The 20,718-nt window shown below is 39.5% G+C and overlaps 1 protein-coding gene across 25 annotated transcripts in view; it reads left to right on the forward strand.

The window, feature by feature from the left end:
• Positions 1–20,718, forward strand: part of TENM2 (teneurin transmembrane protein 2) — a 795,537-nt gene that overhangs the window by 643,967 nt on the left and 130,852 nt on the right. For all 25 annotated transcript variants that reach the window (XM_083481507.1, XM_083481506.1, XM_083481494.1 and 22 more), the window contains 2 exons: positions 6,167–6,289; positions 19,696–19,901. In XM_083481507.1, the coding sequence (XP_083337633.1) occupies positions 6,167–6,289; positions 19,696–19,901 (329 nt within the window). The remainder of the gene's footprint in view (positions 1–6,166; positions 6,290–19,695; positions 19,902–20,718) is intronic.

The following is a 20,718-nucleotide window of genomic DNA, read 5'->3' on the forward strand; positions in this document are numbered from 1 at the left end:
AATACAATGTATTATTCTTGTTCTTTATTTTCATTCAGGTCCTCTAGCCAAAGAGGACATAGGGCAAAGAGACTGCATTTTGAATCTTAAGGTTGCCACAAAAGCAGGCTCATTATATTTGGTTTCAGGAATTGATGAATCTTGTGCCAATTTTCTGCTCTCTGTACAATCTAAGGTCTGTCATGAGAATAGATGAATGGTGTTGCTGCAATGTGTTCTCTTGCACAGCCTTTGTCCTAAGATTTCAAATTCTGAATGCAGCATGCAGTGCTGTTATCATTCTTGTGACAAAAATTGCATTCGCAAAGTGGCACAAAATCAAAACATTTCTTCAAGAGGACTGAAGGGAAGAAATACAAAAAGAGAATAAAACAGAAGTTTGTTCTCATTGCTGTCAGAATAGAAGATAGAAAACTAATGATAATACAGGTTGTTACTATTGTTCCAGTTCTTTTTAAACATGCTTTCTGGTGGTGCTTCAGGGAATTTAAAGCCAGATCTTGTGATTTTTATTTTATTTTATAAAAAAAAACTGTAATGTAATTCCAAGTGTGTGTAAGCTTTTCAAGTATTTTGGAAGCAGAAAGACTAAAATTGGACACGGAGGGGTAAATTTTCAAAGCATTGCATGGGCGATAGGCGCACAAATCCCATTACAGCTAATGGGATTTGTGGGCGTATCTGTCGTGCATTGCTTTGAAAATTCATTCCATTCCATTCACGCAATGCAGGCCTGGAGAAGAAATATCACTGACTCAGTTTTGAAAGACGATTTTGTGTTTATTTCACCCAAATCCTCTTCTACATATAAGTACGCTGAAAAGCATTAGATGACTCCCATTCCCTTTTTGGAATCAGGGATCCAAAATGAAGCAAGACATGCATTTTAAAGGAACCTGGACTCTTCCTTACTGCCCACCCCCACCCCCGGCTGTTGACTGCTATCATTCATCCTTCATCAATATCCATGCTGACAGCCATTAGTTCCCCTGTTTTCCCCACCTACTGACAGAAGTAGCTGTGGATGGATAACAGATAAATGAAAAGGATTCCTCATTCTCTTGCCTTCTTCCACCTGTATAGCAAGCAGCAAGTAAGAGGCTTTATTCTAGAACTGCAAGTAATAGTAAACATCAACATGTACAGCAGAACATGAACTCAGTGTGTGATTTAATGCACACACTAAAATGCACACACTATGATTATTACATAGAAGTAGATGCCATTGAGCTAAAAATGACTTACTCACAAGAAAGAGTGTATACCGTATTTTTTGCACCATAACACTCACTTTTTTCCTCCTAGAAAGTAAGGGGAAATGTCTGTGCGTGTTATGGAGGGAATGCCTATGGGTGGCATGCCTACGGATTTTCCTCCTCTATAAACTACGTGCGTGTTATGGTCGGGTGCGTGTTATACAGTGAAAAATACGGTAGGTTTGCAGCCATAATATTGGAAAATATAATTTGAGAACAATCATGCTTTGCCGCTTGCAGTATACAGCAACACACATTTGCAATGCTACATTTTTATCATTGAGATATACCGATTTAGCAGCTTCCTGGCAGTAGATTGCTTAATCTAGAGTCTCTGTGTAGTGACACCTAGCTAATTTTGCCACTTACATGAAATTATACCCTCTAAAGACATGTAAAGACTATCATTTGTGACACCTAAGCTTACCATTATGTGCCTCTTCCATTCCCATAACTAAAACTGGTCCTCAGCCATTTGTTAACCATGTTTAGAATTTTTTTAAAAAAATAATAATAATTGGGTACAAGGTTTTAGCTTTGGAATTGGGCCATCAAGCAGCCTTTTTATGACTGATTCTGAAGCCTGCAAAAACAGCCAATGGCACATGCAGAATGGCTTTCTGTGGGAAATGCCTTGGATAATTTGATCCCGTAGTTCTGCTGGGATTTAAAAACAATACTTGAGGCATCTGTGCTGGGGAATGATTGGTAATTGGGTTCACATTGCAAGGCACCTTATGCCACAACATAAGTTAAAGCACCACAAGGCTGTTAAGAAGCCAAGAGGTCCAGGTTGAATGTACTGAAAGAACATGTCGATCCTTAAAGATACCTGGGCTTTCAGGGCAGCCTAGAGAAGCAGCATCTGAACAGATGTGACTTGCATTTACAGGCCGGTTACAAGACAGATCTCACTGGTTAAATCAGAGGTGGTGACACTTTTTGGCCTGATGGGCCTGATCTTGATCTCCCTCATTCCACAGACGAACTTTGATAGGTCAGCAGGGACACTTGCCTGTCAATAAGTTGGCATCATGTTTATGGGCAGGATTCAACCAACAAGCCCTGCCAGTGGAAGGCTGTGCAAGAACTTCTGCTACTGCAAGGCAACTTCCCCCCTCTCCTCCCCTTACATGACTGCTTCACCTCCCCAGTTGTGAGGGGTCAGAAGAACCTAGAACTGTGAGCAAAGGGAGAAGAGGGCAGATTGTGCCATTAGGCAAGCAGGCATGCTTGCACTGGGGGAGCAATCTTTTTAGTGCTACATTGAATCCCTCCCTATGTCAGGTTACTTATGAGTAGGAGATCCCAACCACCTGTGACCGTTGACCCACAGGAGCCCACCAGCCCATTCCCCTCAGAGAACATGCTGGCAAAAAAGCACCCAGCAGAATTAAACTCTCTGCTTGACAGCTGATGTGTGGGAAGGGTTTGATCCTGCGTTCTGCAGGGTCTGTTTTACCAGCATATAACCCACAGGGAATGTGTTTGCAAAGCTTCCACACTGGATTGAACCTCACCCATCAGCTGACATCACCTGTTAACATGCCAGTTCTCCGAGTGAAGAGCAAAAATGTGTAGAAAGTGACCCCATTGTTTAGGTTTTGGTTTTAATTTCCCAGTCCTAATGTTTAACAAAAATTCATTTGCACACCTTTGACAGGAACATACCTTTCTTGCTTTCTTTATATTTACTTGTATTACTAATCGTCTGGGGTCTGATTCACAGTTATAAAGTCCGAACCAATGGTGTTGTATAAAACAAATTTTATTATAAGTAAAGAGCCTAGCATCTATTGAAGACCTGGCCTTGCAAACTTAACTGTCTTTCATTTACGATGAGCAGTGGGTATTTTCTTCTCCTGCTATATATTGACAATGCTGATCCTTAAAAAATCTTCAGCTCTTGATAACCCTCTCTCTAAACACAGTGTGTAGCTGGCTACTGTGTTTACACAAGCAGATGACGATGTCACTCCACATATTTCATCTAATACGTATTGATTGGTTCTTTATCCTTTACCAGACACTTCTGTGTGAGAACAGTTTAGCAATGCCCCACAAAGCTGCTGTGACCTCAGTACGTGAAGGATACGATCTCTTGTTTCCCTATGTGATTGCTCAATGTCTCAACAACTGTGTTGCTTGTTAGCAAAATCAGAGTTGCATCTAGCTATGCTCATTCTGCTTTGTATTCCTCCCCAAGGGAAAAACACCACATGGATGTGGATGTTTGTGTGGGGTGCTTATTAAAGCTGTCTGTGGACAAACGCCGGCTCCCTTGGCCTGAAGCAATATGAGCGCCTCACCCCATAGTTGCCTTTGACTGGACTTTATCGTCCTTTACCTTTTACCTTAATATATGTACCCCTTCAAACATTTCTGTGGAAATCAGCCCAGGAGGATTTTGTCACTTTAGACTCATACATTTTTAATGGCTGATTGCACTAAGCAGCCTCAAACATAATGTTGTCAGGCCTGGGCCTGCTTCACCACGTAGCTGCTCTGTTGGCCCTTTATCCTGACCCTCAAGACCCAGCTATTCCATTTCCAGGCCTCTCTTGAGTAGCTACTGTCAATGGTGATGAATTGTACATTCCTTCTGAACTGTAGCCATAACTACCATTGGAGACCAGGCCTACCAAATTCATTTCACTTGTGACCCCTGCTACATTTGAACCAGACTCTCCTGAGAGAAACTGTTTTTAAAAATTAACCCACTGTGTCCTCTTTCCAGTCCTTCAACGGCTGACTGGCCATTTGTAAGGTAGAGAACGGAACTCAGCAAAACCATTTAGTGCTCAACACAGACTAGGAACGAAGTATATTTGTGAAGAATAATACCTCCAAACTCAATAACTGGTCTTGCACATTAATAATTCAAAGCACATTTAATTATTGCACTGGTTGTAATGAGGCAAGTTTTTCAGATAGATCTGAGCAATTGGAAATGGGGACAAAGCTACATAATTTGCTGCACCTGTGTAATACTGAGTTCTGTAAATCCTGAAGAAAGGAAGGTTGGTTACCGTAGTTGATGGATAGTCCTTAGGGATGCTGGGTCACAACTTGGGGTTCATGAATATATACATCCTTTTAAGCTGCCTGGTGACACGAGACAGCCATCACTTGCTGCTTCTATTGTCTGCCTGCTTCCCTCACCGGCAGTGAGGGAATCTTTGGACTCTTAAAATATCACTGTCCTATCAATTACTTTCAACCAACTATTCTTATGGCAGTGCACCTAGGTCTTTAAAAGCTGGGGTCTTCTGGAGGGTCCTGTTCTCCTTGTACTTCTGAGGAGGTATGGGCATGTTGGCATATGCAAATTTTATGCAAATATGTAATTGGACTTCAATATATTGCACTTGAAAAAGACAGTTTTGCTCCTCAGAGAATTTAAGGTAATATGGTTGATGTTTATTTCCTTATGGTGGGCACACACACCTGAGGACCATTTCACAGAGAGCAAGCCGTGAGCTGCAGACAAATTGCAGTGTTGGGGAACATATTCAGAGCCAAACTGGACATCAATTTTTGTAGCAAGCAGCGATGTCTAAGCATGCACGTAACCAGGATCATTGGGGGGGGGGGGGACAGAACTGAGCTACCCATTATGTGATTGGTCAGACAGTTAAGTATTTTTATTTATTTACTTGATTTGCTCCCCTGCCCCCTCCCCTTGCCACGCCCATGTCTGAGAGGGTTTTTTTAAAAAAAATATATAGGTGGGTTCTTTTGGTACTGCAGCATACAGAAGGAAACATTTATTCATTCACTTTCAAGCTGGGATCGAGACAGAAAGATTCCCCCCTGCAAATGAAGTTTTTGGGGGGAGGAAGCTCCCTTGGGTGCTAACCCTCGTAAGCATGTGGGAGAGTATTTCTGGATTGCAGTGGAAGAGAAAAAGGATACCCCCATGTGCTGCAGTCCCACACACCCCTGCACTTATAATTGAATAAAGACAAAAGCACATCTGTAGCAGCATGATAAGCATTTAGCATAACATGTAGCATGGCCCTCATACTATACAATTTTAGGTGTAAACATCTTTAAGCACCTATAAAATGTAATATATAATCTGGCTCTTTGTTCATAGGTGCTTTTGAGAAGTCTGTTTCTCTAGAGACAACACAGACACAAAAGAGTGTATAACCTCTAAAACAATGCTTCTCTCATACTACTTTCAGCCTCTTAAAAACTATGGTTTGGCTTTAGGCTTGGCTATTCTTTTTCCACCCCTTTTTTACAGTTCCTAGGTGTCTTCCAGAAAGGTAAAGACAATGACACGAAAGCAAATGTTTTCTGATTAATCAATGGCTAATAGCGACTGTTAATTAAACAGTTGCTTTCCCCAGTGAGTTTTAAATGTCCTCTACACAATGAGATCCAAAAATGAACTCTACACATGATAAACACTGAAGAAAGGCTTTGCATTTATTGTGAAATGTATTACGCACATTTCAGTTCTAAACAGAGGCAGCTGTCAGACTTTCAACTGTATTCTTGGCATGTTTACTCAGCAGTAAGTCCCCCTTATTCAGTGGAACTGACTTCTATCTGATTGTGCACACTATTGCAGTCTTTGCACAACAAAATAATGTGATTTTATTTTGAGGATTGTTTTGTCTTTATACTTGATTTATAGTGGCATGTTAATGAACCACTTTTTGTCTCTTATCCAGTTATTTTTATTATATGTAGTCTTATCTATATATTTTTCATTGTACTACACTGAAGCAGTTCAACAAATATAAAATACATTGCTCCCATGCATTACACCCCCTGCCCCGAAAAAAGCTTTTTTTCCTCCCGAAGCAGCTTTATTTTAAAATGGTTTTCTCTTCCCTCATGACTTTTGTAATGTATACATTGTATGTTTATTTTTCCCGGCTTTCTGTGTCTTGCAGCAATGCATATGCTTGGGCTAAACTGGCAGCTACAACCAGCAGATGGACACACCTTTAACAATGGGATACGGACTGGATTGCCAGGCTCTGATGATGTAGCAACAATGCCATCTGGAGGTAAAGGTGAGGATTCAGCTGCATCTTTTGCTATTTGTAGAACAGCCAGTCTTTCACATACAACAACCTGTAGTTAAGGCTTTAAAATAAATGTATTCCATTTGAGTATATTAAAAACATTATTCACAGTCCACTTCCAGGAGTACTGTTACTTGCATCATTTGACTGCAGCAGTTCTTCTCCATGAATTCCACTTGTACTGCCATATCTGGCAAAATTGCAACAGTTTTAAAAGGGACCTTATCCTGCAATGTCAGCTTTAATACATATCGCTAGCAGTTCTGAGCAACAATAAAATGGACTGCTGAACTTCACATCCCATACTGTGGATAGCTTAGAAATCTTAAAGAGATGCAAAACCAGGCATAACCAGAGTGAGGGGAAACAACATGGGGATTGCTTCTGAAGAAATAGATTATTGCTTCCATGCTTGCCTCATTGGGAAACTAAGAAAAAACAGGAGTTATATGGAGAAATGGTAGGATGGTCATTTTCCTTTAGAATTCTGCATATTTGAAGGAAAGCACAAACCATTTTTGTTTATAAAACATATGCTGAGGACTTTCAGGTCACCATATAAACTCTAGATTTTTGATCAATTATGCTGAGGGTAGTTAACATCATGAATAGAGTTGCCAACTCCTTCCTCTCCCCCACCCCAGCCTTCTTTTCGCTTTGCTGTAGCTTGATATGCAGATATTAGCAAGCACTAAAATTTATCTCAGTGCCATAGAACTTTTTACTTGCTGATTTCTGAAAAGTGAACTGCTCTTAACAACACAAGCCCAAGCTAGGTAGGACATAATTCTTACGGCCAGTTGGTAATCCTAATCATGAATAGACCTCAAACACAGTATCACGATGAAGGGGATTGTTTCTGATTTATTCCCCTGTGGGCTTGCTGCTGCTCTTTCTGTCAAGGCCCTTGTGTGGCACGACAGGCAGAAGCTCAGTAAGCAGACCCTTTTCTGTCACAGAGATGAAGACGCAAGAGTCCTCACCTGTTGAATTTTTCTGCCTGTAATACAAATGCTGATGACACAGGAGTCTTGCCGGGGGTGGGGGGAGATTACCACATTTATCATGTACTGGCAGTCTCCAGGACTAGAGCAGAAAAGAAAGAAATGGATGATTTAGGAGCAGCTAGAAAAGAGTGAAAAAATTACAACCAAATGTACAGCAAAAAGAGTCGTGTGGCACCTTAAAAAGAGTAACAAATTTTATTATGTCATCAGCTTTTGTGATCTAGAGGCCATCTCATCAGATATAAAGAAATTAATGATCTTTTTGTGTGACATCCCAAATAAAACCTTTGAATATTATATTTGAACCCATATGTTCTTCTCTGCAATAATAAAACAAACTTCAAAAAGACATGACATGGTAGCAGAAGAAGTCTGAAAGGTTTGCTGCCTTTTCCTTTTCATTCACTTAATTTAAGGCTAATATTGCCAGGCCAGCAGTTTTTAAGAAGCCCTCTGTCAAGCTTTTCACACACCAGCTGTTTCAGGTCCTGCCTCCTCGGTTGTGCAGAATGACCTTTCATAATTGACAGAGCCCAGGATGAAGCCAGCAACTACTTTAAAAAGATGATAGCCTTCCAAACTGAGAGAGACACGTGTTAGCCCTTGAAATATGAGCAGTAAGATAACTCTGTCTTATGCTACCTTTTTGCAGTGTGGAAGTAAATGTGAACCTCTTATGTTGAAAACCTCACTGAAAAGAGTGGGACTTGCATCTGAGTAAACATGCATAGGGCTGGCTATATAAGAAGCATTGTCTCCCTGTATTCAGGGGTGACTGCATGTTTTGCTGTTGAAAACTGGCCAGATGTTCTTGTACTAATAAACTTGGTATTTTATCAAAGCATGATCAAAAGCTGAAAGTAGCGTACTATGTTGAGTGGGCATTTGTCATTACATTTGTCATTTGTCTGCTTTGGCCAGAAAAACTGGTGAAACAGAAGAAACAGAGGGAAGGATAAACATTATAGCAGTACACAACATTTGCCTGCTGCTAATTAATCAGGGTATGCTACAGGGTCACAGCCTGACCTACTGTGGGTTTTACCTGGAACACTATCACTATTCAAATGTGTGGTTAAAAATTAAGAAGTGGTTTCAAAAATGCATGTTTCAGCTAAATGTATGTCCCAGGTCTAAAATGGTTGAAAACTACTAATCTACAAATATCTAAAGAGAATAAGCACCAGATAGAGAGGGGGGGATTTTTCACACAGTGCAGGTAGGCATAGTTGTTCCATCCATAACTCCTAAATAATTCAAATGATAGAATAGTGGGTAAACAATCAAATGGATTATTTCTAGTTCTAATTTTTCTATGCTATGATGTCCTGACTTCTAAATATGCCCAGGTTATTAGACACAGTAACCTAGGAAGTGTGACCTGCTATGTACAGCTTGGTATTGCAAATCGTAGAATGTATTATAAAAATCAACTTACCAATTATTTTGAACATGTGATTATTCTAACATGCAAGCACGTGTGGAGTAAGAAATTAACGCATTGCACCGTATTGCTCCTCCTCATCTTCTCTGATACTTGAAATGAAAGCCCTCAAAATGTCAAATTCCATATATCCAGCACCCTTGTCTATCCCACAAAGCATTGTTGCATTTAGTCATTTACTTAGGCTGTGTTTTAATCAAGGTACGCAATGTGTTGTGGGACGCTTAACCTTATTAAGTACTGTACCAAGTAAATTATACCTTAGGGCACATTAAGATGCAAACAAGCAAAAGGCTGCAATGTGAATTCATGCAGCATTGAACATTGGTAAAGGTTTTGATTTCTGAGCACTTGGGATGTTTCATAAACTTCAGTGTACTACTTTCAAAGCACTGTAATTGATGTGAAATCCATTATTATTACTCATGTGAAATACAATTAATGTGAATTATTTAGTATTACATCACTTGTTTGTGAATTGTTATTGTTTATATTTTTATTGAATTTATATCCCACCCTTCCTCCTGAAGGAGTCAAGGAGCCCAAACGAAGTGATAATCCTTCATCCTCAGCATTTATATTCTGAGATACTTTTTTTTAAAATAATATTTATCACTTTTCCAACAATTTAAACACAACACTACAAAAAAGTACAATACAATACAAAAACACTACATAACACTGACATATAACCAAACAAAAACAGCTTAAAACACATCAAACAATTTCAGTAACTTATCTTTCATTCACTTATTTCAACGACCTCCTCACACCTCCCTTTTTGTATTCCACTTCTGTTAATTGTTTCAGCAATTCCTTTCCATCTTCCTCTGTTTTCTATCCTATAATTATCTTAACACATTCTAACCTTATTTTTTCCTTTAATATTCTATTAATCTATTTATACTTAATTCCTTATAACATTTCTACTAAAGCCATATAACTCCATTCCAACATTCTTCTAACATTCATTAATTTTACAGTATTTGTGTAAATAGTCTTTAAACTTTTTCCAGTCTTCTTCCACCGACTATTCTCCCTGGTCTCGGATTCTGACAGTCATTTCCGCCAGTTCCATGTAGTCCATCAACTTCATCTGCCATTCTTCCCGGGTGGGTAAATCTTGTGTCTTCCAATACTTCGTGATGAGTATTCTTGCTGCTGCTGTTGCATACATAAAAAAAGTTCTATCCTTCTTTAGCACCAATTGGCCGACCATGCCCAGGAGAAAGGCCTCTGGTTTCTTCAGGAAGGTATATTTGAATACCTTTTTCATTTCGTTATAAATCATCTCCCAGAATGTCTTAATCCTTGGGCATGTCCACCAAAGGGGAAAGAATGTACCTTCAGTCTCATTACATTTCCAACATTTATTATCGGGCAAATGGTAATTTTTTTCAAGCTTGACTGGTGTCATGTACCACCTATAAATCATTTTCATTAAATTTTCTCTTAGGGCATTACATGCCGTAAATTTCATACCTGTGGTCCATAACTGTTCCCAGTCAGCCATCATTATGTTATGTCCAACATCTTGTGCCCATTTAATCATAGCTGATTTCACCATTTCATCCTGAGTGTTCCATTTCAACAGCAAGTTATACATTCTTGACAAATTCTTGATTTTTGGGTCTAACAATTCTGTTTCCAATTTTGATTTTTCCACCTGGAAGCCAACTTTTTTGTCCAAATTGTATGCCTCCATTATTTGGTAATAATGGAGCCAATCTCGCACTTTGTTTTTCAATTTTTCAAAGCTCTGCAATTTTATTCTGTCTCCATCTTATCCAGAATTTCCCAATATTTCGGCCATTTGGCCTCCATATTGAGTTTTTTCTGTGCCTTCGCTTCCATTGGTGACAACCATCTTGGGGTTTTCTTTTCTAACAAATCCTTATATCTTATCCAAACATTAAACAATGCTTTTCTAACAATATGATTTTTAAACGTTTTATGTGCTTTTACCTTATCGTACCACAAATATGCATGCCAGCCAAATGCATTATTGAAGCCTTCTAGATCCAACACTTCAGTGTTTTCAAGAAGCAGCCATTCTCTCAGCCAGCAAAAAGCAGCTGATTCATAATAAAGTTTAAGATCTGGCAGGGCAAATCCACCTCTTTCTTGGGCATCAGTTAATATCTTAAATTTTATTCGAGGCTTCTTGCCCTGCCAAACAAATCTGGAAATATATTTCTGCCACTTCTTGAAACAATCCATCTTATCCAAAATTTGCAATATTTGAAACAAAAACAACATCCTTGGCAACACATTCATTTTTATCACAGCAATTCGGCCTAACAATGATAACTTCAAATTTGTCCATACTTCTAAATCCTTTTTCACTTCAATCCAACATTTTTCATAATTATCCTTAAATAAATTCACATTTTTGGCATTCATGTTAACCCCTAAATATTTCACTTTCTTAACCAATGTTAGTCCTGTCTCCTCCTGAAACCTCTCTCTCTCATTCACAGTTAAATTTTTCTTTAAATTTTTCTCTGGTTTCACCTCAGATCGTATAAATCTTTCGCCTTTTTATATTCTGAGATACTGTACATCACACTTGTCACCTTTCTGATGATGTTGAAGTGAACCCATGATATAGTGATTTGTCAAGCCTTTAGTCACTACATGGGTGACTAACTACATGGGGTACCAGCAAGGATTTCTGGTTGTGACCTTCCCATGCAGTGTCAAGATGCACTGTGCTTACCCCAGAGGTTTCTGTCAAAAATAAGAACAGTGGGATGGGCCTGAAACTGTTCCATCAGAAGCACAGCACAATAAAAGGAGCTGCCCCACAGGGTAGGCAGTGTCAGGAGCACATTTCCACCCCATTTCCTGCCAGTTTGTCTATGGAAAAGAATGAGGGTTTCCTGAAGTGGAGGTTGGAAGAAGATATTCTCCCTGCTCAGCTGATTGTGGATGGTCAACAGAAGGAAAATCTAGAGAAGGAAGTATATCATTTTAGGATGATGTCTTGTCTGCCTGGCTAAACATTGTGTGAACCTTAGCTCAACTCATCTTCTCTGAATGACATGTGGGCATAAATAAGACCAAGGCAGCTGAACTCACCCATGGCACCACCAAGAACAGCTCAGACTCTGTCCAAGTATATTTTGACAATCTTTTCCATCCATGGGGTGTTTGCTCAACATGCCACAGTTTCTTAAAGATTGTCAAAATACACTGGACAGAGCCAGAGCTGTTCTTGGTGGTGCAGATGAGTGCCTTCCTATGGACAACAGTTAGTCGCTGGCTTCAGGGCTTGGTGAGAGGGGGATTTTGACCACAGGTGGATTGGCTGGGTCCTGTGGGTTTTTTCCTTCCTGAAAGCAATCTTCACAACTTTGGAGTGGATCCTTAGTAGGGAGGAGCATGGGAGGGGCACCTCACCCCAACCCAGCATGGAATCCCCTTAAGGGAACTTGGAGGGTGGTGCTTTCCAGAAGCTCAGCTTCAGGGCTGGTGGGCCACAGCACCCCTACTAGTGACTGGATGAGGTCCACTGGAAGCTGTTCACACTGTGGCAGACCTCAACAGTGGTTGAATGACAGCTTGTCAGCTGGTGGGCTCATTGATCACATGGATACATGCTCAGTAGAGTTGTGGCCCAATTTAATCCAGCACCACCACAGCTTCACTGTGTCTGGGTCTTAAATCTTCCAAACTTCCTTGATATTGGTTAATATGAGCTCAGTTCTGAGAAACAAAATGTGCTATCCTGGGCACATTCAATAATGTTATGAGTCAATTTGTCTGTCTGAGATGCAGCTTATGCTGCTATTGTCCATGCTGTGTCATTTTCAGAATATCCTTTTGAAGGGGGGATATAAATGGATACCTTTGGCCTCAGATTTTTCCCCCCACTCGGGCATGAATGAGGAGTACTGAGCTCCACTCTGCAGTGCACATAACAAAACAATAATTTGAACTGGGTAAATAGCACCCCTCTAAAAATAAATAATGGAGAAAGGAGATCAATCTTATATTTACAGGTGGCTAAATACATATTTGATTTACAGATCAAAATGACTTCCCTGGGTAAAAAGAAGAAATAAGCATTTAAAACTTCCTTTCATATAGACTTGTGATAAAAGAGAAAAAACTGCAAATATTTTTAGCAGCTATGAGACCTGAGATAAGCAAACTCCAAGATACCAGCTTGCAGCATTTTTAAATTCTGCCACTGTTATTCTATTTTAGAGTATTATAGTTTAGCTAAAGGCTCACCTCTTCTTCTTTTTTTTAGATTTTCTCTATGGTTTCTTCTAGCTTATGCTATATCAGAATGTTACTGATGGTTTGAAATATGCACAAGTAAATGAACAGATTGACAAACAGTGGGTGAAAATGGGTGATGCAAGCATTCCTGTAGACCAGAGTTTTTCAACCTTTTTGTGTCTTCCTTGACCAACTGCATTCTTTCTGTGGCACCCCTGTGGGGCTTAGGAGCCCAGTTATGTCACCCCTTGCCTGCCGAGCTGGCAGCCTCTCACCCTTTTCAAACACCCTTGTGGAGTGTTTCCTCAACCTCCTCTCCCCTCTCCTTGGGAGTCCTCTGAGCTGCACCCCCCCCCGCCCCAAAGAGAAATGACTCTTCACACTGTCCAACGGGGCCCTGGAACCTGTCTGTCCATTCCCAACAGCAAAGTCTGGTGGACTGGCTGGCCTAGGGTCCCTCGCCCACTTCCTTACTTATTCCAGTGCTGCCTCAGCTCCTGGCAACCAGTACTCCCTGGCCAGCCCCAGAGGCACCTGAGGAGCTTGTAGCCAGTACTGCTGCAAGATTTTGGAAGGCAGAGACACAAGAAGGCATCAGAGGAAGGGAGGGAAGGAAAGAGAAACAGAGGCCAGTTTTGCCCACGGCACCCCTGACCATCATTCAAGGCACTCCAGGGTGCCATGGCACACTGGTTGAAAACCACTGCTGTAGACCATGAAAACAAAATGGATCAATGCTGCAAATAAATACATTTGTTTAATCTATCTAGGACCTCTGGAAAACCCAAGTTATTTAAAGAGTGTCTTTAGTGCAAAATTTGTTACTCTGTATGTGCATATATATAAACTCACACGCGCAGCCTGGTTGTATGTATGTGTTAGACACCATTCCAATCTCCAAGTCGTGTGAAATTCAAGGGGTTCCAGGCGCCTTTATGATATATGGTATATTTACACATATATATGATGGAGGGGTTCACAGCATTAACACCCTATTCCAGGAATTTGAATCCTTGCTTAGATTTTAGCATTTACTGGATCCACAAATTAATAGGGTCTCGGTATGTAGCCTAGCCCCACCGTCAAAAAACTCAAATGTTTCATCTACTGTTTCATGCCTAGGTCTGAGCTATTAGTACTCTTTCTGCCTATCTAATTACACACTACTGAACTCTCTCTCTCTCTCTCTCTCTCTCTCTCTCTCTCTCTCACACACACACACACACACACACACAAAAGTCATGGGAGCAGCCTTCCCCCCATGTATGTTTATTTTAGTATTTTGACCATCTGAAATGTGTTCATTTCTTCTACATTTAAAAAAACTGTTAAGTGTTCATTTAGAGCAAGTAAGTTGACATTGCAGCTTTGGTGAGAGATAGGCACTTTTTTAGTTCTAGGAAGTAAAGCAGTAGTTACTACAGAAGAATGCAGACTCAGCAGAACTATAAGCAAGTGCTATTAGCAGAATTTATTGACAGCTCAAAACTGTATCATGTATGGCATGAACTGTGTTAATAGACAATGAAATACAAGTCTTCTGAGCCCTTCTAAGAGTTCAAATGATCCCTGGGCTAGTTGCACTGCCTATAGAATTAATGGGAATGAAGTGTGATGTCTTACAAAATACTCAGTATTCAGTTTTTTTGCTACAGATAAAAATATGTGGTGCAGAATAATTTCTAAAGCAGATTTATGCAGGCGTACTTTGTAACTTTTGTTAAATTTTACAGGTACTCTTGTAGGGGCTTCATTTCTATAACCTACCTTGCAGCATCTTTTTATCATTTCAGTTTTAAATGAACTAAGTCAGGGGTCAGCAACCTAAGTCCCATGGGCCGAAGCGGCCTGCAGAGGTCATTTGACCGGCCCATGAGCCACCCCCGAACTGAGTTGCCCACTCGCACGCTGTGCTAAACTGGCACAGCACGACGCAGGGACTTGCTTCCATGGTGCTGAAAATCGCCCCTGCGCATGCGCAGATGTTGGAAATCACAAGCGTGCACACTCACACGAGTGCACAATCCAGCCCATGGAGGGATCCCCACGGGGCCAGTCCGGCCCAGGCAAGATAAACCTTGCTGACCCCTGAACTAAGTCTAAGGAGACAAAACTGTTCAAAACTGATTTGCCTCTAATGCTTGTAGGAGACACTACTATTTTTAATTGTATTTCCTTTTAATTGATTGAAATATTTGAAATTTGTTCCTGAGTTGTGCACTGCCTAATTATGCACAATTCCATAGAATTATAACATTTGAATGTGATGTCAAATTGATTAGTTTAACATCACCATGAAAAAAGGATGATAACTCATGTAGCTAACCAGTTTAGTCCATTATTAAAGTACATCTTCAAAGATCTGTATTAAATAGCCTATCCACTGCAGTAACAAGAAGTATGAAATATGCAAGTATGAGGCTACTACAGTGGTCTTTCCATCACAGCCTTCGACTTCTGCTGTGTAGCCTTCCACTTTAAAACACCTGTTACTTTTGCAGAAGAAGTAAGCTGTTCTGGAGCCCAAAGCTAAGTTTTTCAGAGAGCTTCTTATTAACTTCACTGCAGTTTGGTTCATGCTTATGAAATATTCAGATAAGGAAATTGAAAACAAAGTTAATTAATTCTGCAAATATTCCTTACTACGCAAGTATGCTGAAGGCACATGATATATGTATTCTCCACCATTTCAGTACAGGGGACATTTTTCAGTTACTACAATGCCATTTGCTTATCACATCTTTAATGTGCCAGTATGCCTCAATTAAAGAGAAAACATATCTTAATGAAACATACAAGCCAATAATTGATAATATGGAAGGGCATACAGTGGACAAAATGAAACAAGTTCTTTTAAAAACATCTTCCTGTCTTTGCACTGTGACAGTGTCCATAGGTGTAATGCTGTCCCTGCACTGGTATAGTATTTAAATGGGATCTATTCATATAAAATTTAACGTTTGTGGGATCAAATTGCACTGTCAAGCGAGCTGGTTTGGCTTACTTGCATAGAACTTTGAATCTCTGTGATGCAATGGGTCAGTTCATCTGGCTGTTAACCAGGTTGGTGGTTTGAGCCCACCCAGGGACAGCTGTGGGCAGGATTCATGCATTGCAGGGGATTGGACTAGATGACACTCAAGGTCCCTTCCAACTCTATGATTCATGTGGATAAACCCTGTTCAAAAACTATACCCATGTGTGGGTGACTTGAGTGGTGAAGGTGGCAACAGACATCTCCAATGGGCTCCCTCACTGCAAACGGGAAAAGTTAGGGTAGAGTGGTTTGGTTTATAAGACAATGTTATATATTCATTTTGCTAGCTCATGTTTCACAATAAGCTGGTAGAACAAAGAATCAGAAGTTCTGTCTTCTTGTCCTACCCATCGGAAGGTATCCATGGGGTCATACTTGGGCTCAATTTCCAAAGCATTGCCAATGGCCTGGCAGTGGTGTTTTACTGCTCTCTTAACCCAGCCCACTGCTGTGATCTTACAGCAACCCTTCAAGCAATCATGTAGGGTTGACTTAGGCTTTTGTGGGGAAGCATCACCTTGGCTTAAGCCAACTAGAGTCCATTGTGATCTTGGAAGCAGAGATCAACAAAGCTTAGCAGAGAAAGAGAAAATGTAGGGCAGATGTTTGTTGACTTACTGCTGAATATTATGTGCATATATCATGGTTCTCTTACTAGGTTCAGGAGCAGATAATGTGATCTGTTACCCACAATAGAGGTGTGTCAATCCACAAAACGGTATTATTTTATTTAAAAGTTAAAATCTAGACATGTTTTTAACCCATGGAAACTTCCTCAGTGGATTATATTCTCCCCATACGGCTCCAAACAAAAGAATTGTATGGCACCTTAAATTATGCCTTAAGCTTTTAGTTCTTACACCTGACATAAGATTCTGTGTTGTTTTTGAACAAATAGTAAAGCTGTTATGTTTTCGTTATTTGACTCATTGCTTGGGTAACCTTGGGTCTATAGTCCAAGCATGGAAGTTACAAGATTAGGAAAAGTTTTGTTGTCTTAATTGAATGATGAAATCTGCATCAATTTGCAAATACATGGCACTTATTACGTTCTTAAGTGATAGATGCAAATTACACCTTTTATATTCTAGCCTTTCTATCCATCACTGCCACTGACTGATGTGCTACCCTTAGTACATTGCCATGCCCTTGATAGTTGGTATTTCTCTTTTTATTATGAGGATGCCAAAACCTGGTTGTGTTGCTTGGTTCCTCAATGTGTGCAAGGTACTTACAGATCCTCAGATGAAAGACAGTGCTTGTAGAAAGGATCATTGTTCCATTATGAATCTTCACTTGATACCTCTTGAGGATGATGAGTTGCTCAGGCATACCCACATAGGCATGTTGCTTGATATTACATTAATCCCATTTGTTCCATTTGTAGCCAACATGCTCTTGTGTTTCTCTTTGCCTTTTCTTTGTCCTCGGATATTGTTGAAGACCCATTAACCTAGAAAATTCAAAAAAGACACAGCTTATTAAAAACTGTTATTCAAAGATTAACAGTGTTCAGTCAAAGCATTCTCTTACCATGTAAAGACATTGGCAACAGAATATGTTTAAATGGCTTTTCATTACATGCAAGTGTAAGCCTCAAGAGCACAGGCAATTTGGAATTTAAAATTGAAAACTTGTTGCAGTGGTAATTACATTTAAAGACAATGGATGCAGAGGATATGTTTTGGTACTTACTTGGATTATACACACTTCCCTGCCACATTGTTATGCCCTTGTTGAAAGTGCTGTCTCTCAAAGATTATATTTGGCAAAAATTATGACAGATTTTGGCAAACTGATTCACTTCCAGAGGTGTAACTATATCCTAGATGTGTGTTCTTATATGGGTGCAAATTTATCTAAACTATATTTGTGATCATGTCAACATATCAGATTTAACAATCTGAAATAAAAACATATAGTGATATAAACTTCTATAAATATTCTTATAAATATGCATTAGAAGGGTAGAAAAAAGCTTCCATTTTATCATGTACTTTAAAGCAGCTGGATAGCTGAAACTGAAATAAGATGCACAATCTTGAAATACTTTCATTTTATTTTAGTTAAGGTTTCTATCCAGTCCCTCATCATTGCCTCTGAAAATCTTAACACATGTGCAACTCTGTATTGGGAGAGGTGTTCCTGAGCTCCAATATTTTAAGCAACACTTGGAATTGGATCGAGTAACATATACGTAGTTAGTACAGATATCATAGAATCAAAGTAAATAAAATAAACTGATCTACTTGACAATCTGGCAGTAACATTCTGCACTAACCGTAGCTTTTGAACCATATTCAGGGGAAATCCATGTTGAAAGTGTTACAGAGTTTCATAATCCAAACAGGAAATTACCAGAAGATGGGTCTCAGTGGCCAGCAGTGACCAGGAATGCCATAGCTGATGAACTAGCTAAACATCATAATAAGCGCTCCATGGCACTGACACTACCTGACAATACTGCATGCAGGAGTACCCTCAAGCTATACAACTGCCCAAGTCACCGAATTAAATTGAATTGCAGAAGCTCCAATATACACAATATTTGTTCTACTAACTTATGGAATTAATTGTTGAAAGATGTGACTTTTAGTCAAGGTTCTTTAAATCATTAGACAAATATTGGGATGATTGTTGCCTTTGTGCCACGTTTGTGAGCTGCTTTGGAGCACCCGGTTGTCATGTCAAAGATGGTTCTGCATGAAATGAAATGATCCAGCAAGGCAATTCTTATGTCCTCATGGTTATACTACCAGACACCAATAATGAACAAAAAAATCCACTCTAAAGGCGACAAAATTATGCAGACAAAATCATGAAGCTCGACCTACCTTATGTTGCTGAAAAGACAAATAACGGGTGATGCTCTTATTTATTTTATTTAAAAATATTTTTCTACCACTCTTCATCCAAAATCTCTCAGTTTTCCCAGGTGCAGTCCAAAGTTGCCTGTCCAGAAAGAAGTTGTTTGTCAAGAATCAGCAAGGGGTTTTTAACTATATTGGAGAGATAATTTTATTTTTCAGCTGATCAAGTTTCAAGCAACATGAGCCTTTGGAAAACAATACATTTGGTTTCATTCTAATCTTATATTTAGCAGAAGCAAATCTAAAATTAATGGACTTGGGTTTTTCTTTTTTTTAATAGTTTGATTGTTTACGAACTTGCTTGGTATTTGACATATGATGAATAAAATTCCTCAATCAGAGAATTTACATTGAAATTACCCCCTTCCTTTCCCTTTTGAAATTACTGCCTTACTTTCCCATGTGGATTTATTTTTATATCCCATTCACATTAGGATGTTGAAAAGGCTGCAAGGAGCTTTTAATGTGCTTAGCTGCCTCTCTGCTCTTATTATGTTTGATCAGTAAAGAGCAATCATGGAATTAAAAATGGGAGAGGAAGCTGTATGCAAGATTTCAGAAGCCCCAGGGAGCAAGTTTATAGCTTTCTAAGAAGCAGATTCTCACACTTACACTGAAATAACTCTATTGAAAGCAGTGTATTTTCACTACTTTTTTTAAAGAAATGGGTTGATAAATTAGTCTTGTCAATTAAGTTTTGCTTTGACGTCTAAGATTGCCACACAGTTTCATCTTAAATGAGACTGCTAAATATATAGCTATTTGAATCTGACTTTCCTCTGCTTTTATTGGCTCTTGTCTTCCAGGACCTTGGGCCTCTAGAAACAACAGCATAGATAGCGGGGAGGCAGAGGTCGGACGGAGGGTCACTCAGGAAGTACCACAAGGAGTATTCTGGCGGTCACAAATCCATATCACACAGCCACAATTCCTGAAATTCAATATCTCGTTAGGGAAGGATGCCCTTTTTGCTGTATACATAAGAAGAGGACTGCCACCTTCACATGTCCAGGTATTGTATGAAGATGTTTCATGGGGGAAAGTGTTAGTGATTATTTTAATTCTTGGGTGGGATTATGTTCTAGGATCTGGAGATACAGAGTTTCTGAAAGAATTTTGTGAGTTTCCGTGCCTCCACTTCACCTTATTGGCTGCTACTTGTAGGAGTGAGGAAATTCAGCAGTACCCACCAAGTTGTTTTGTATTACTAGACTTTGCTGTGAATAGAGAAGAAAGAGAATGTACAGAACTGCTGTTTTCTGCAAAAACTTTGCATTTCCCATAACATTTCTTGTCAAAGTTAGCTTCTGCAAAACATATGGAATATTATCTGTGTCCTAGGTTGCTTTGCTGTGTGTTAATTTGTAGTAGCATTTGTATGGATGCAGCTCTTCTACATTTTCATCATTTTGGATGTTCTTAGTTTAAAGAGAGAATTACCAGGTAAAAATTCAGTTCCATCTCCTTAACATAGCTCAAACACAGCAGATCCATAAGGCACATTCTATCCTGGGATTTTACTTTATTGTTGTCTTGAATAAGTTTTTAAATCCACAAATCTTGGCTTAAGCTTTCTCCTGAGTGAGCTTTTTCCCTGCAGGAGCCTACATCTCAAGCATTCCCCAGACAAAAGCTTCAATTCTTCTTTTATCCTGGCTTGAGTTAACAATATTCACCTATTTCAATAACCAAAAATTATGCACTAACTTTCTGCACAGCTATAAAGCTTGACAATAGGGTAACTCAACTGAGAAGGATCCATCGATTGCTTAATGTGATTCTAGAAACAAACAGTCAGCCTGTTCCATATCAAAATGAAAGCAGCAATA

This window comes from Podarcis liolepis (genome assembly GCF_965112155.1).
Source record: "Podarcis liolepis genome assembly, chromosome: 2".
Taxonomy (NCBI): domain Eukaryota; kingdom Metazoa; phylum Chordata; class Lepidosauria; order Squamata; family Lacertidae; genus Podarcis; species Podarcis liolepis.